The 15,836-nt window shown below is 41.1% G+C and overlaps 1 protein-coding gene across 1 annotated transcript in view; it reads left to right on the forward strand.

Moving 5' to 3' along the window:
• The window catches only part of kcnn2 (potassium calcium-activated channel subfamily N member 2), a 41,124-nt gene extending 28,914 nt beyond the window's left edge, over positions 1 to 12,210 (forward strand). Inside the window, exons 5-9 of the mRNA XM_047045429.1 lie at positions 3,188 to 3,298; positions 3,442 to 3,569; positions 5,784 to 5,792; positions 9,580 to 9,649; positions 11,935 to 12,210. Of these exons, the coding sequence (XP_046901385.1) occupies positions 3,188 to 3,298; positions 3,442 to 3,569; positions 5,784 to 5,792; positions 9,580 to 9,649; positions 11,935 to 12,210 (594 nt within the window). The remainder of the gene's footprint in view (positions 1 to 3,187; positions 3,299 to 3,441; positions 3,570 to 5,783; positions 5,793 to 9,579; positions 9,650 to 11,934) is intronic.
• The last annotated feature ends 3,626 nt before the right edge of the window (positions 12,211 to 15,836 follow it).

Consider the following 15,836-nt stretch of genomic DNA (forward strand, 5'->3'; position numbering starts at 1 on the left):
TAACAAAAATATGCTGACCCGCTGGATGTCTTCACAATCGCCATATCTTTAAAACACTGCTCTCCATTTGGATGTAGAATAGACCCTAGTACGAAATTAAGAAAATACTCATCAGACGCAGATCGACAACACTGTTGTCGACGAATGTCAACACTCGTTGACAACACTGTTGTTGCTGCGCAATCGTCAATGGAGGCTGACGGGTCTCTCCCGTAGCAAACAAATCAAAGTTTATACAGCAACCTACATTAAAATCTCACCACCTGGCTGTCTTCACAATAGTCATATCGTCATAAAATGTCCCTCTTTCTGTTTTTTCGTGTAAAATTGAACTATAAAATTTGCTACGAAAATACTACTATATGACGCTTTCTAGCATGGCTGCCGCCTAAAAGACTAGGCGGTCTCACGGGCGACCCGCACTCGCTCAAATTACAAAGACTTTGATGACCTAAATCAAACATCCGGGATTTCAGTTCCACTCGAAATCGCTCTCTCAACAAAGCCAAATGGATGGGATTTTTTGGGGTGGGATTTTTCACTCGTAATCCAAGCTCCAATTTGTGTGCTAGAACGTCTCTATCACGTTGTATCCATGCGTCGTTGCTAACGTGTGTTGACGTGGTGACGTAGCCAGCACAGATTACCCTTCGTCGACTAAAGGCACTTTGTCGCCACAAAAACGTTGTAACCTCCTAAACTGTGCAACGGAACGTAAATCCGAATAGAAGCAACGCAATTGCTACCAAGACGAAACTTTTGACACCACCGTTGTTTATGTAGTCCAAATATTGACTGAGCCTTAGGGGCGCGAAAATAAACAATAATAAATAATAAATATACATGTTAGATAACAATGGTTTGTGCTCGCCGAAGGCAAGCACATCCCAATGAGTGAGTTAGGAGCGCGAAATCATTTGGCAGTGACACATTTTTATGGATGGTAAATATCCAGTATTTGGCAAACATACGACAACAACGACTAGGTGAATTTCATTAGAATTTCGAATTGTAAACTTAGTGCAAATTTCGAATTGTAGAATTAGTGGGAATTTCGATTGCAATACTGCAGTTTGTATGAGGGACTTTTTACAAGATAGCCGACAGCTATAGCCTGGCCTTACAGCTAGCAACAACTGTAGCTAGCGTTTTGGGCCATGTTCCTGTTCTCTGAATCGGGTTATCCAGCAAGTTATTTTACAGTCCTGTCATTTGTTCTTTCTTGCTTAATCATTTTTATACCTTTGGAATAGCATTGCTGTTGTATTTCGCATTAGTGGCCAATGCTAGACTCCTGAGTAGTGAATAGGCCTATACGTTGATTTGGGTTAGGGGTTAGCCATGTAGTTACCTATTACTTATTTAGCCATTATGTTTGACTCAGTTAATCATCACAGTTTGTTGAATGTGTTGAATGTTTCATTCCAAAATACAATGTATGTATTGTTTAAATGCTAGGTTTCATCATTGTGCCAAACAAAGAATATTTAATTCGGACATATTTTGTCACATATCACATGCCCATGCGCATTTTTGCATTATGTAGGATTTTCTTTTGGGATTTCATGGAAATCTTCCAGTGCATATAATAAAAGAAATGTTATCCAATCACTGCAGTTGTTTTATGTTGTAGATCTTGTGAGGTGACATGTTAGTGTGGTGTTAACACGTTTTTCACTTTAAAATAATGGTCCAGATTACAGTTACTGCAGGATGACAAGGTAACTCTTGAGAATTTAGTGAAGAGTTAACATGTTTGTCACTTTAAAATAATGGTCCACGTCACAAGTAGTTCCTGCAGGATGACAATGTAACACTTGAGTAATTAGTGAGAAATTAACATGTTTGTCACTTTAAAATAATGGTCCACATCACAGGTAGTTCCTGCAGGATGACAATGTAACACTTGAGTAATTAATGAGGAGTTAAAATGTTTGTCACTTTAAAATAATGGTCCACATCACAAGTAGTTCCTGCAGGATGACAAGGTAATGCTTGAGTAATTAGTGAGGAGTTAACATGTTTTTCACTTTAAAATAATGGTCCACATCACAAGTAGTTCCTGCAGGATGACAAGGTAACGCTTTAGTAATAAGTGAGGAGTTATACTGGTTTTCACAAGTAATAGGCCTATAATAAGTCTAAATGTATATTTGACACATACGGTACAGGCATACATTTCTGTGAGGCACTAGTGATATTCTAACAAACATTGTAATCTGGAAGATGTGGTTTTGCCCTTATCGCAACATAAATGCAGGGCGCAAATTGTTTTTTAAAAGAGAACATCAATGTTTATATTCATATCCTAAAGAGAAGTCCTCCTCAGGCGGCTACTGTAACACAAAGGTAGATCTTTGGAGTCTGAGACATTGAACTGACACTCAAGAGCTCATAATAGTAAACTAATCCAAACATGAGTGTCAGCATCAATTCATAATTAATAAAAATGTTAAACAAATTATCATTATTTGTAATATACCACGTTTAAGTTTGAAATAAACAGAGAACATTCGTCCATCCTTTGGTAAGAGTAGGCAAAATCTCAACCTGTAGTTAACGTATTTGGGAGGATATAATATTCATAAACTGGTTTTCACAAAGAACCCATTTGAGGCACAAGCTTCTGAAAAGTTATGACCATGTTAAGAGTAAAAAAAACAAATCGTTCACTTTTTAGACATGTTACTTTTGTGATTAGTAATTAATTGGTTATTCTTTCTTAATTGGTCATAGTTCACAAGTAGTTCTCAAAAGGATACATTTATTTAGTAATAACCAAATACCTACCAAGGGACTACCTTTGTTGTAAATTAGCTATTACTTACTGCTTAGTTAATCTTGGTTCTATATTAGTTAATAGTATTACATTCTGTGTTAATGTAGAACTACCTATTACTTCCTGCATAGCTACTTGTTAACAATGGACCATTATTCTAAAGTGTCACCGTTTGCAATATATTATAAATGTATTCAGAGAAGATTCTACCAATAAGATCCTTTTCGACCCTCAGTAATTTCATAGATTTGTCTATCCAGAGGATTTCACATCAGAGGATATTACTTTGACACCTTTTGCTTTGGTTGTTTTATGATTTCAAGTCCAATGGTTAATCCAGTGTTAGAGCTATTCACAGAAATATGGCACAGTAATTTTGTATCCACTCATGTTCATGTTATTTCCCAGGGTGCCGGCTGCACAGCTTTGGTGGTAGCTGTGGTTGCAAAGAAGCTGGAATTAACCAAAGCTGAAAAACATGTCCACAATTTTATGATGGACACACAGCTGACAAAAAGAGTAAGTCAGTATCCTTTTGATGGTCAGATTTTCATAATATGAGGTTTTATTCCCCTTGTAGTTTACATTGTAGGTATACTGAATATGATGGAGTGCTGTCCTGTGCTTGTGAACGCCACCCCGTTATTGTTCTGTTGTTGCAGGTGAAAAACACTGCTGCAAACGTACTCAGGGAGACGTGGCTCATCTATAAGAACACCAAACTAGTAAGGAAGATGGACCATGCCAGAGTCAGAAAGCACCAGAGGAAGTTCCTCCAAGCTATCCATCAGTAGGTTTCACCCCCAATAACCCCTAAACCTGTCCGTAACCGACCTTGGTTGATGTGTTTCAATACGTCCCGTAAAAAAAAAAATAAGAACCAGATATCTGAATTGTTTGACACCTGTAGCAAAGGTTTTACGTTTGTATTTCAGGAATTACTTTTATTGTTTGTCTTCTCACCTGACTGAGATATTGTCGTGTATGGGGAACCACCATTCATCACCAATGTGACTGTACATATCTATTGGTTGTGTATTTGCAGTCTTGTATAAAAAGAGCCTTGAAAGCCAATGGAAGCTATGACAGATGTTGTGGGCTGGGCCTATACTTAATTTTTTATCGTTTAAACTATTTCTCTTTCTCTAGACTATATCTCTGACTATATATATATAGTCTTCTCAGCCGTTACAGAAAGGTCACAGCAGTAATCACCCTCTACCTTCCGCTCTCTCTCTTTCTCCCTTTCTCTTTTTCTATCTCCCTCTCATGCTATCAGTCTCCCCTCTCTTTCCCTACTACCACCTTTGCTCTCTATCACTCTCTACCCCCCCCCCACCCATCTTCTCTTTTAAAAGCTGCCAGTTCTATTCCATGTCACAATGTCCTCTCTGCGTCCTTGTGTGCCTCCAGCTTCAGACAGAAATCACACTGACCTCGGGGTCTGACATATCTAGCTTCTCCATTTCCCTCCACATGATCAGACTGGTACCTGTCAGGCACTCTCTTAGGGAGTCTCCGGGGAACAACCTCCAGTGCACTCAGGATCTAAAACGTGTATTGATTTTAGTTACTCCATTTTTTTAACCTGCCTCAACCCAATTACAAGATCCTTTATTACTTCCTCTCTTGAAAGTGATTGACAGTTACACTGAATTAGTAAGAAACTATTTTTAATAGCACCTTTGTATAGATGTAGTGAAAATCCATGTTTTTTGTGTGTTAACAAGTCAGTGTGGTCTCCTGTGTTCGACATTCATTTGCTCATTAATATGTTTCTATTATCATGAGAAAGACTGAGAGTTTAGATATTTGGTAGCGGTACGCAATTTGGGAGTATTGTCTGCTGCTGCAATTCGAGTCCAATGTGTTAGGATTATTATGGCCTTACTACTGCATTCAGGCTATTTGTGGTAGTGACATTTCATGTCAACCCCCATCTCACTTGAACAGCCCAAGAATGGAAAGCCTGCAGACCTAAGGAAAGAATCTATAATGAGACGTATTCTGCATTAGGAAAGACAATTCTAGTCCTCTCTGCAAGGACAGTGTTGTATTACATCCACATCTGTATAAGAGCTCAATGTGCAGCTGGGCTATTTATTGAGAGATGCTGCCGTGTTTTTGACCAATTGTGTGTTAAGTGCCGACTCAAGCCTGAGCTGCGGGGGTAGTTAAGGAGGCAGTTTCATGTGTGCTTTGGTTCCCAGTCATTGGCCACAGAGAGGGCTGGCCTTGCAGTTGGCTTGTCTTTCCAGTCAAGAAGAGAGAAGGAGGGGCGGGGGGTTAGTCAGGGCTCAGTGACCTTTCTGGAGGCAGTAGCACACATGTCAAATCAAATATTGCCTTGCCTCGTCTGCTAGTCTCTGCTGAATCAACAGTGATTACACAAAAAAAGGCAGCACAGCTGGTTACAACTTTGTAGGGAGTTGTAAGTAGGAAAGGGTCGGAGGAAGAGGAAGTGGTCAGAACGTTCTATGGTCTCTCTTTCTCTCTCTCTCTGTCTCTTGCTCTCGCCCTAAACTGGGGTGCATGTTAGACTCAAGAGTATGTTCTCCGTGGTTTCCTGCTCAGGGGATTTTATCAAGGAGCTTGGCCCGACTCACTATGTGTCTGATAAGCAGGTCCAGTCTGGAGGGGAATGATTAGGACCTCTGGAAAGCAGCACTTCACTGGACCACAGTGTTACAATATCACAGAGGAATGGTGGTGATTACCTGTCTGTGTGTAGGCGAGAGAGTCTGGCAGTGCCTAAAGGCACGCAGAGATGGTGTTATACCATTACTGCTCTTGCTGCTGCTATTGATGATATTAATGTTAGTAGGACTTTTCCAAGACTGGTTGATGTGATCGAGGCTGGCAGTGCAGCAGTGGGATGAGAGCTGCAGCACTCAGGCTCCAGTAGACTGATGTTGCCATCTGGAAACGTTTCTTCTGATGTTGTATTAATTCATTTGTCTATTTTATGTTTCCTTTTTCCGGTTTTATCAACACAATGCAATAGAGCTCGAAAGTAAGTCTTCGCCTCACATGTAGCTACAGATGTTGTGTGCATGCAAATGAGAGCTTGTCTTTCAACTCAATGATGTGACTAAAAATTACACTCCCTCATATGATAAGTGAAATTCATAACATCCCAACATTATGCTTTGACATGAAAAGCAATGTAACTTGATGCAACATCAGCATGCAGAAAAGGTCATTTGTCAAGAATCTTCCAATTAATGTAATGTAATGATTCGAACTAAATAATAAAATATATATGGTTGTATTTTTTAAGGAAATATTACACAATTCAGCACTAGATGGTCTGACATCTTTATACTCCTACAACAATATGTACATACACCATCCCTATTAGTCTCCTTCTGGAAAGAACCCTACAACATTGTTGACACAAACTTTTCCCAACATGAATTTCAATTATCGGTGATGGAGGGTGTTTTTCTTTCCATTGTTGCATGGATGTGATGAGAACTTGATCTTTAATCAGAAAAGCGCTGATTAAACTCCCTCAATGAACGGTGCTTTCGCTGACTGAAGGATGACCACTAGCACTCCCCCAGCAGAGCAACACCGCTATGGGCTTGGTGGATCATATATCTCCCCAGGTCATGTTTACCCCCTCCCACGCCCCTTTCAATCATGCTCTCATCAACCAGGGCTGGGAGTCATCTTTCGGCTTGTGGAACCATTGTTACGCGTGTAACTACATTTGCAACCACATCTTCTCCATTTCTCTCTTGAATGACTCAATAACAGACATGGGTGATTATATGTTGGCTCCCATTGTTGGTAGTCATGTTTGATTCACAGGTGTCTTTGTTGTTGATATGCGTTAGTCCTCTCAGGAGCACGTGAGGAGTTCACTATGCTACATGTTGTAATTGGTTTCAGAAGATCTTCTGAAAAATGGTATGCCATTTTAAACAACTGGCACAAAAGCTACATAAAACGAGCTGGTCAAAGTATCTCTGATGATATGTCTGAGAGGGTCTGAGATAATTTAGCCAGGCTACTGTTTGTTCTCCTCATTTGTTACCTCAGCTAAAGTACAGTATCACAGCTCCCCATGACAGAGCGAGGAATGATGGAAGAGGAGGGCAAGAGGAGGAATGGTGGGTGTGTGTGTGTGTGGGAGGGGGGGGGGGGGGGGGGGGGGGCTAGCAGGAAAGACAATAGGTGCATGGTTACTTCGGGACTGTAATAACAGGTACATTAACTTTGAGGGAAAAGTCACGGTAAGTCTGTGGGAGCTCTCCTGAATTTAAACTGAGAAGTGTTGTGCTTACGGACACAGCATGAGTCTCCCTGTCCTCTACTGAGCACAAATCCCTGTAGTCGAGAACAGTAGGTCAGCTGAGCAGGACAGAGTCAAAACTCAGCACCCCGTGTACATCAGCCTAAAGAAAATGTTGCATTACCCTCCCCTCAGCGAGGTAAACATGGGTCTCAACGGATTCACAGGGGTATTGAAAAGCTTAGCATAGCTGCTTTTTCTTCCTGATGAAAATCAGAGCCGATTGAAAGCGGTCATTGAAAATTAGGGCTACACTGGAACATTGAATCACAGAGGGGGAAGGACAGATAACATTGAGTGTGAGAGGGACGAAAGTGCATTCCACATTCGGACCCTAGCACACCCTGTTTATCAATGCCACCTAACAGCTATTGGTCATCCAAGCGTGAAATGCAGAATTCCTTCAGGTCTTACATCTCTGCTGCAAAGACACTGCTTAAGTTTAAGGTTCTTAAATTTTACCTATGCTTCACCCATTCTAGAACAACTTCTGTTTAAAATTCTACATAAAATAAAGGATGTTTTTTTAAATTATCATATTGTCTTCTTGTTTTAGAATGTGCTTATTGAAAAGTCTATGGCTGCTCAGTCACCAGTCAGGGCCTCATCTCTCTTTGCCTGTGTTTTAGTTATCGTCTCCTATAGTGCCCCCTGTTGGTGTAGTGTGCCATCTCAGTTACACTTTTGCCTGTTGGGAATGAAACCCCAATTGTATTCTCAGCCTGGATCCGCACAACTAAATGCTATCACATTCACACAGTCCAATTAAAGTTGATGACTCCAAGTCCATTGAAGATAGAGGGCATAAGTTAAAGAGCCTTGTTCTCTTTATGCAATCGACAATGTATGACCTTTCAAGGTTTTGTCCCAGGTACTTTCTGCTTGCTCTGAGCATTGCCTTAGATGTGATTTAGCATACATGGGTGATTGCAGAAAAACAGCACCAAGATATGTTGAGAACTGAACTGTTGTCCAGAATACTGCACAGTTGCTGTTTCTAAATGCCCAGAGCGTGTGTCTGTGTGTGTGGGGGGGGGGGACTTGCTTTGCAAGCCTTAAGGCCGATTTATACTTCTGCGTCTCCGTTAACAGACAGACGCACGCACGGAGTTGGACGGATTGGTTGAATTTATCCTACTCCGACGGCTCTGCGTGCTGAAAGCAATTCACCGCCAGAACAGTAGATGGCTCTGCACTGCGATGCTAGCTAGGTTATCGAAAAGTCGGAGCAAATTTACAAATGAACCGTTTCATCAATAAAATAAGCACATTTTCAGCAACTACACTGCCCATTTCTCGTTACATTTTAATTCAGATGCTGATTTACATGTACTGTTTAGCTGAAATATGAATTGTAAAAACGTACAACAATGGCGGTCAAAGGATTCTGTTCTCTTGTTGGTCTCGGCAACCCCGCCCCCACCCCTTACGCAAGCGGTTCTTAATACTGACAAATCACAGCCAAGGGGTATCCGTAAAATGACGGACGGACAGACAGATAGTCAGGAAAATCAGGAGGTGCACGCAGAGCTCTGCGAGGGGCTCGGAGAGGACACGCAGAGGGCGATTCTTGACGGAGAGGGCGTTCCCCGTGTGCGTGTGCGTATAAAGGCAGAAGTAAAAATCGGCCTTTATTACAACAGAGTTTTTAATTACTTAGGCCCGCTGTATAGATTGATTAATATAAATCAGACTATTGAAGTAATGTTTTTTTTTTACTGGTCTGCGTCAATAATATAGACATTGAACCAGCGATATATTATTTCTCAGAAAAACCATGTATTTTGTATTTAAGACATGCAAGCTCAGTTATAAAGTAGTTTGGGAAGGTGTATAAAAACAAGAGAAAGCCCTATTAGATCTGTCTCTTTTAAACTCTTGATAATCTCTTTTTAAATGTGTGTTTCTTCAACCATGGTGTCACTTCAATCTAAACATACTGTTTGTCTGCCATATATTCTGGAGAATTTGAGATTGAAAGGCTCACTGGAACTCTGGTATCTCTATTTTAAGAATTGGAATAGAAACTTCCTTGAAAATGTAAATAGGCTTTTGAGAAGTTGAATAATTCATACAGTCAAACAGAGCAATCTCTACCAGGACCACAGACGAGTCCTGTAGAAGGCCCTTTAACAAAAACAAATGTACTGGTCACAGTTATAAAATCTCTCATTTTTATCTGTTTACACCACATAGTAAGAGTCAGTGAAATCCCATTTCAGTCATTGTGAATCCTTGGAGTTATTTCAGGATGTAGTGATTGTCCCATTCTCCCTCTTGGCAGCTTTCACCCTTCTCCTCTCTCCGCCCCTGGTCCCTTCTTGCATGCAGCTCAACCAATCAAACTGACCCATGCAAATTCCTGCATTCTCTACACACATCCTGTGCATGTCCTGAGAGTGCTCTCCGTGTGTATGCCTTGTGTGTGCACAGACGTGTTAAAGCCTATTTGCCTTATTGATAGAAACATTTATCGGGTTCTGAATGGTCTTGTGTTCAGATTGAGAAGTGTTAAAATGGAGCAACGCAAGCTGAATGACCAAGCAAACTCACTAGTGGACCTTGCAAAGGTAAGCTAGACTGACAATTGTCACAAATTGAGTTTTACTCTTACATATGAAAATCATCTGTATTACCGTTTTTGGAATAGACAAATATCTTCCCATTCTTTTGGGATAAGTGACATAAACTGCTGCATGTGGTTTTCAACTCACTTGAACTTCATTAAAATTAGCACCTTTTCATGTTAACAAAGTCTACAGGTGTCAAATAAACAGACAGGCGTTCATGGGGCCATTTCAACAAGACAACTTTGAACTCATGACGGTTTCCTGGCAACCTACAAATCCTTGCAATGTTGGTCCAAAATTATATTCTTGACCTTTTCTCATTTGTGTTATGAAATACCAGGACATCTCCTGTCTGTACTTTATCACTAACCTCCAACTGCCCTTTCACACTTGATTTTGTATTACCAATATAATTTTATACATACTAGGCACCAATTTTGGAGGGACACACAAGATGAGTATGCTTTGGTGGACAAACCAGTTTTTCATCTTGTCGCTTTTTAGTTTGTAGTGGTCTTGCGATGCTCTAAACAATAGTTGACAAACCTTAGGGAAGGACCAGGCAGTTTGCCAGCCTGACGCTGCAAAAACAGCAACCTAGGTAGGGAGCCACGCTGGGATGGGATGATTCAGCCAGAAGTGGAGACAAAGAAAGGAGAGAGAGAGAGAGAGTGCTGTGACATTCAAATGTCCACTTTGGTCAGGCCACCATGACAGTCGTTAGTTAATATCACCCAGTTCACCCTGTGCTGTAAAACAATTACATAGGGCTGTGACATTGAGTAAGATGACTCATTCCCATACCCGTTCAGTCCCTCTTTAATCATTGTCGTAAGTGGCTCTTGCCATCAGGGGGCAGTATAGCATTAATCTTTCCAGTCAGATCCCTGTGGATACATCAGGGTTAATAATGTAGCTTAAAATATCTTTGACATCTGCATAGCCTCTGCAAAGCAAAGGGAAATAATTTAGAAGTCACTGTGTCCCCCTTATCTGTTTTAAGGAGAAATAAGTAATGCTTTCTACTTAACCCAGCCAAAACAGCAACAAAAAACATGTTTTATGTATCTTATTTTTTAAGTGGGAAAAAACACAGCACCGCACATTATTATTTATATCTTTTTGTGTCCTCTATCTATTACTCTGGTTGGTGTTTTCCATATATTACTGTAGCATATCAGTCTAAACCCCCACAGTCAATATCAATGCATTGTTGCTCACATCAGCATTCTGTGCCTCAGTATACGCATATTTATGTATACCAACTGTCCTCTGGTCTATATCAACTGTATTAGGAGCAGATAAGTACTTAATGTTTACAGTACCCTTGCTGCTAACTCTGATTATCCAATTATTTAAATGTGTCTACGGGTCTGTTCACCAATGGGTTCTAAGCTGTGGAAGCTCAAATGTTTTGACCATGACATCTCCATAGAAAATAATGTTACAGCTTGTTACTGGCATAGAGTCTCATATTATAAATTCCAAGGCCAGCATAAATTCTGTTTTCCTCATTTCATGGACTGTCAACATGCCCAGTGCAACGGAAGCACCTCTAAACACATCCATCCTCTTTTTATTGATTAACCTTGTAAATTAATTAGCACTCTGATCCTAAGAAGGGATGAGGGTGTATGTTTGTGATGCAACACAGTTAAATGCATCTGCCCTAGTTATAGCTTGACTAGCTGTCAGTGTTGCTTTGGCCCTTTGTTGATCACTGTGATTCAAAGAGGCAACCCAGCCCATTATTTCTTCCCCCAAATGAGCCGAGGACAAGGTAAGAGATGAATGGCTTTAGCCCCAGGCTGCCTGTGATTACTCTCCTGCTTGAACAATACCTCATCACTTACTACACAAAAGTCTTCACTCCACCTCCTCTGAAGTGTGCCACCTCAATGTTTGATCATGTATATCACATCCTAGTGTTTTTTATTGATATTGAGTTAGTACATTACATTTACATGCTTTGATATATGTCATCTTTGTTCTGAATTCCTGAATGAAATCTCAAATCAAATTAAATAATAGTGCAATCTACACTATAAGTGTTCAAAGACTTACCACTGTAAGTTATCTGTTACTGTCTGTATTTGCTTAGGTGGACAGTTTCGTTGTAACTAAGGTGTTTTGGAGACAGATTCATCATGTTGTGGTCAATTGATCATATTGACAGTTGAATCACTTCACAAGTAAAGAAATCTTTAGTGCCCTAAGCCAAGTCATGCCAGATTCTTGTGTTCCTCTTTCGGACTCTTGAGTGTATGTTCTCCCCTCTGCTCTAGACCCAGAACATCATGTATGACCTCATCTCAGACCTGAACGAGAGAGGGGAGGACATGGAGAAGAGAATTGCCCTCTTGGAAACCAAGCTGGAGACGCTGCTGGGGAACCTCCAGGCCCTCCCCGGCCTCATCAGCCAGGTCATCAGCCAGCAGCACAGGGACTTCCTGGAGGTGCAGCTCCAGCCGTACGATAAACACAGCCCTGAGCGCTCACAATCCGTGTCACGGCGGAGGTCGTCTTCCACTGCCCCGCCCACCTCCTCTGAGAGTAGCTAGAGTCCAAGGGGAGCACCTCCACTGAAGACTTTTGCCATCATATGGTCAAGTTGCATTTATTGTAAAGCCTTATGGTTTCAATAAGTATTATCTGAATTCTGATGACAGAATCCAAAGTTCAAGGGACACTGCGTTTTAATGAAGAACTCAAAGCTGTTTGTTTTCTATTACCTCAAAAAGATGTTATCCTTACTCTGGTGACATGACCATAAAAAGGATGCTTTCCACAGTCATAACTATAAAGCCCTATTGATGGGGGTGTGATACTAACTATTCTACTCTCTATGCAGAGGTAGCCAGGTGAGGGCAACAAGGTTACCAGGTATGAAAATATCGCACTAAAATAGTGCTTCTCACTGACTTTGTGCTTCTGCTGACTTGGTTCAGATGCCATGTTCCTTAAAGCAAGATGAGGAAACATGGGACCTGTCAGGGAGTAAAAAAAAATTATTAAGGAAAAAAGTACTATATTTGATGGAATGAACTGAAGTGGCGACAAAGGGTAGCACAAAATTGCTCCAACACTGTCACTCTGAGGTAAATTTAAAAGCTGGAAAATTAGGGGGGGGGGCATATATATTTTAGGTTAGAAACAGCATCAACTATAATGTCTTTTTGTTTAGTTTTTTTAAAGGGCCCCTGTAGAATGATTATTTCCGGGGCCATGTTGAAATTTTACTCCTCTAGTCTAAATAAATGCATCTAAATCTATACTTGCACTTACCTTTTAATCAATGCACTTGGGTTAGGGTGTGACTGATGTATGATACAAATATGTGTTGCTCATTTAAAAGACAACATTGTAGATGTTTGGGCATGGGTTTATTATTGTAAATTATCAATTTCCCAGCTATGGGTTAGTGTTGAAGATTTATGTCAAATCCCTAGTGCTATTTACTACAAGGAAACCTCCACTTAACACTGTTGAACACTCAAATTAAGTTGTTTAGTTATCACATACAAGTGTTACAATGGTTTGTATTTTAACCCTTGGCCTTTGGCCCTCTATATGTGACATCACCCCAGATTAGCAACAATAACTGAATGCTTACCAAGAACTCACTGACAAACCATATGTACCTTTTAAAAGAAAATATATATTTTTATATTTTCCTGAGGACAAGCACACCATCTACAAAGACGCAAATAACTATGGTTAAAATTGTGATCAGATAAGGATTGCATGGAGCTTGTTTAGATGAGATTGTGCATATTTAATAAAGGATTCAGGGCTAGGGTTAAGATACTACTGTAAATGTAAGGTTCACTATAAACTTGGATTTTGTCCCTCTCGTGTCTACTATGACAATATACATCAGAATATAAAACATGCTGTAGCAAACATCTAGAATGCAATGTTTCCAAAGAGGAATGTATCAACTGTGGCTAAACACTCCATTTGTCATACTTATGTATGTCCAGTATTAGGTTGAATAGTTGTCATATGTCAAAAACCCGACAGCAAAAAAGACACCTAATTCAAATATAAAGCTTTTCACATGACACTTTCCTATCCTTGGGCTAAAATGAAAATGTGCAATTTGAAAAGCCCCCAAATGTGCTATCATTAAAACTTTGTTTTGAACAGCAAAATTGCTGGCCAGCCGTTATGGAACAAAGGTGAACTTCCACATGTTATGCACCTTTTGGCAAATGTACCTTTTGCAAGGTTCTCAGACGTTTTGATGAATGTGCTATTCATCCAGGGATTAACCATCAACTCAACTCAAGATTAATCCCAAATACAGTACTATATGATGTGATGTTGGTTTTGATCATGAAAATATTGGCAGGCAGTCAAGGATTATCAGCAACATATAAACCTATGAGAGATTATATATATGCGAACGAAATATTAAACAATAAAATGTTACTATTTACCAGATATCTGTGCTTTCAGCTTGCATTGTGTGTGTGTGTGTTGTCTTAACAACTTTTATGGGGACCAGAAATCCCCTCAAGGATTGAAAAACTCAGAAAAAATGCAGGCCTACCTTGTAGCATTTTATAAGGCCCTACAACAGGGGTGGGGAACCTTTTTTCTGCCAAGGGCCATTTGGATATTTATAAAATCATTCGGGGGCCGTACAGAATTATCTGTCGTGTTGGGTTCTTAAGATATGTAAGAAAGACGCAGCAGGGTAGATTCACATGGAACTCCCCCCAATACCGCCCCCTGGTGCCCAGACAGTCTTACCTATTATAGATCACATCACATCTCCCTTTCTGAAAAGCAATAGACTGTGACCTACATCATTTATAATCAGGTTGCATCTAACTCTTAAACTCACATTTGTATCACTGTTAAACATTTGGTCTACCATAACACATTTCTTTACTGAACTTATTTCCCACTCTTCTATCTTTTGAACACACATTGAGACCGGATACCAGTAAAGAACATGAACCCATTGAGACCTCCTTAAGCTACAAAGTAGATCACCCTAGACAGTTAACATACAGCAGGATTCAACCTCCCTGTAAACCCTCATCACTCTAAACATCAACAAACCACCCTAGTATTCCCCAAATACTTTAAGCACATCACAGATCCAGACGATCTGGCTTTGTGATAGACCTGCCAGACCTGGTTCTCACAGTTTGGGGAGTGCCCTGAGGCCCTTCTGAAGACACCTGACTGCTCACCCCCAGCAGCATGCTCTTGTGTGTCACTGCTGTTGTCTGCCGACATGGGCACAAGGTGGCGGCGATTCCTCCTTAAAGTGCCCTGTGGTCCACTGACCAGGTAAGATCTAGGTGTTCCATGTACGGATGTCACAGTACCCGCCCCATGAGCAGCTGGGCCGGACTGAAGCCATTGCTCAAAGGAGTGCTCCTGTAAGCCAGCAGCGCACGGTAGGGGTCTGTTGCTTTCTTTAGCAGGTTTTTTATGATTTGGACTGCTCGCCTGGCTTCGCCGTTGCTTTGAGGGTATCTTGGGCTGCTCGTTGCATGCTCGAATTCGTACTCCGTGGCAAAGGCTGTCATGTTAGCCCCCGCAAACTGGGGCCCGTTGTCGGTGACTAGAATCTCTGGTATGCCGTGCCTGGCAAAAATTGACTTGAGGTGCTTCACCACATCCACACTTCTTGTCGGGCTCAGCTGGGCCACCTCCACATATCTGGAAAAATGATCCACAACAAGCAAGTAGTCCTTGTTTTCCAATGTAAACAAATCTGCCCCTAGCTTCTGCAATGGCCTATCGGGCAGCTTGGAAGGAATGAGAGGCTCAGCCACATTGGCACGTTCTTTAACGCACGCTGTGCATTTCAACACCAGTTCACGTATTTGGCTACTTAGCCCAGGCCACCACACAGATTGCTTGGCTCGTTCACGGCATTTGACTATTCCCTGATGCCCTTCATGGATTCATGGATTTTATCTAGCACTCTAGTCCTCATTACTGAAGGGATAACCAACCTAGTGCCCCGCAACAATAGTTCATTGTGAGTACTGAGGACAGCCCTTTCAGTCCAGTAGGATCTTACTAGCACATCCAGTCTGCTGCGATCTGGCCATCCCTCAATGCAGTACTTCATCACTTCAGCGGACACGCTGTCTGCACTCAGCTGTTTCCGCAGCTCTGACAAGTACGCCTCGCTTGCTGGTAAGTTTTCCATTACAGA

Source organism: Hypomesus transpacificus, chromosome 22 (assembly GCF_021917145.1).
Source record: "Hypomesus transpacificus isolate Combined female chromosome 22, fHypTra1, whole genome shotgun sequence".
NCBI classification, from domain to species: domain Eukaryota; kingdom Metazoa; phylum Chordata; class Actinopteri; order Osmeriformes; family Osmeridae; genus Hypomesus; species Hypomesus transpacificus.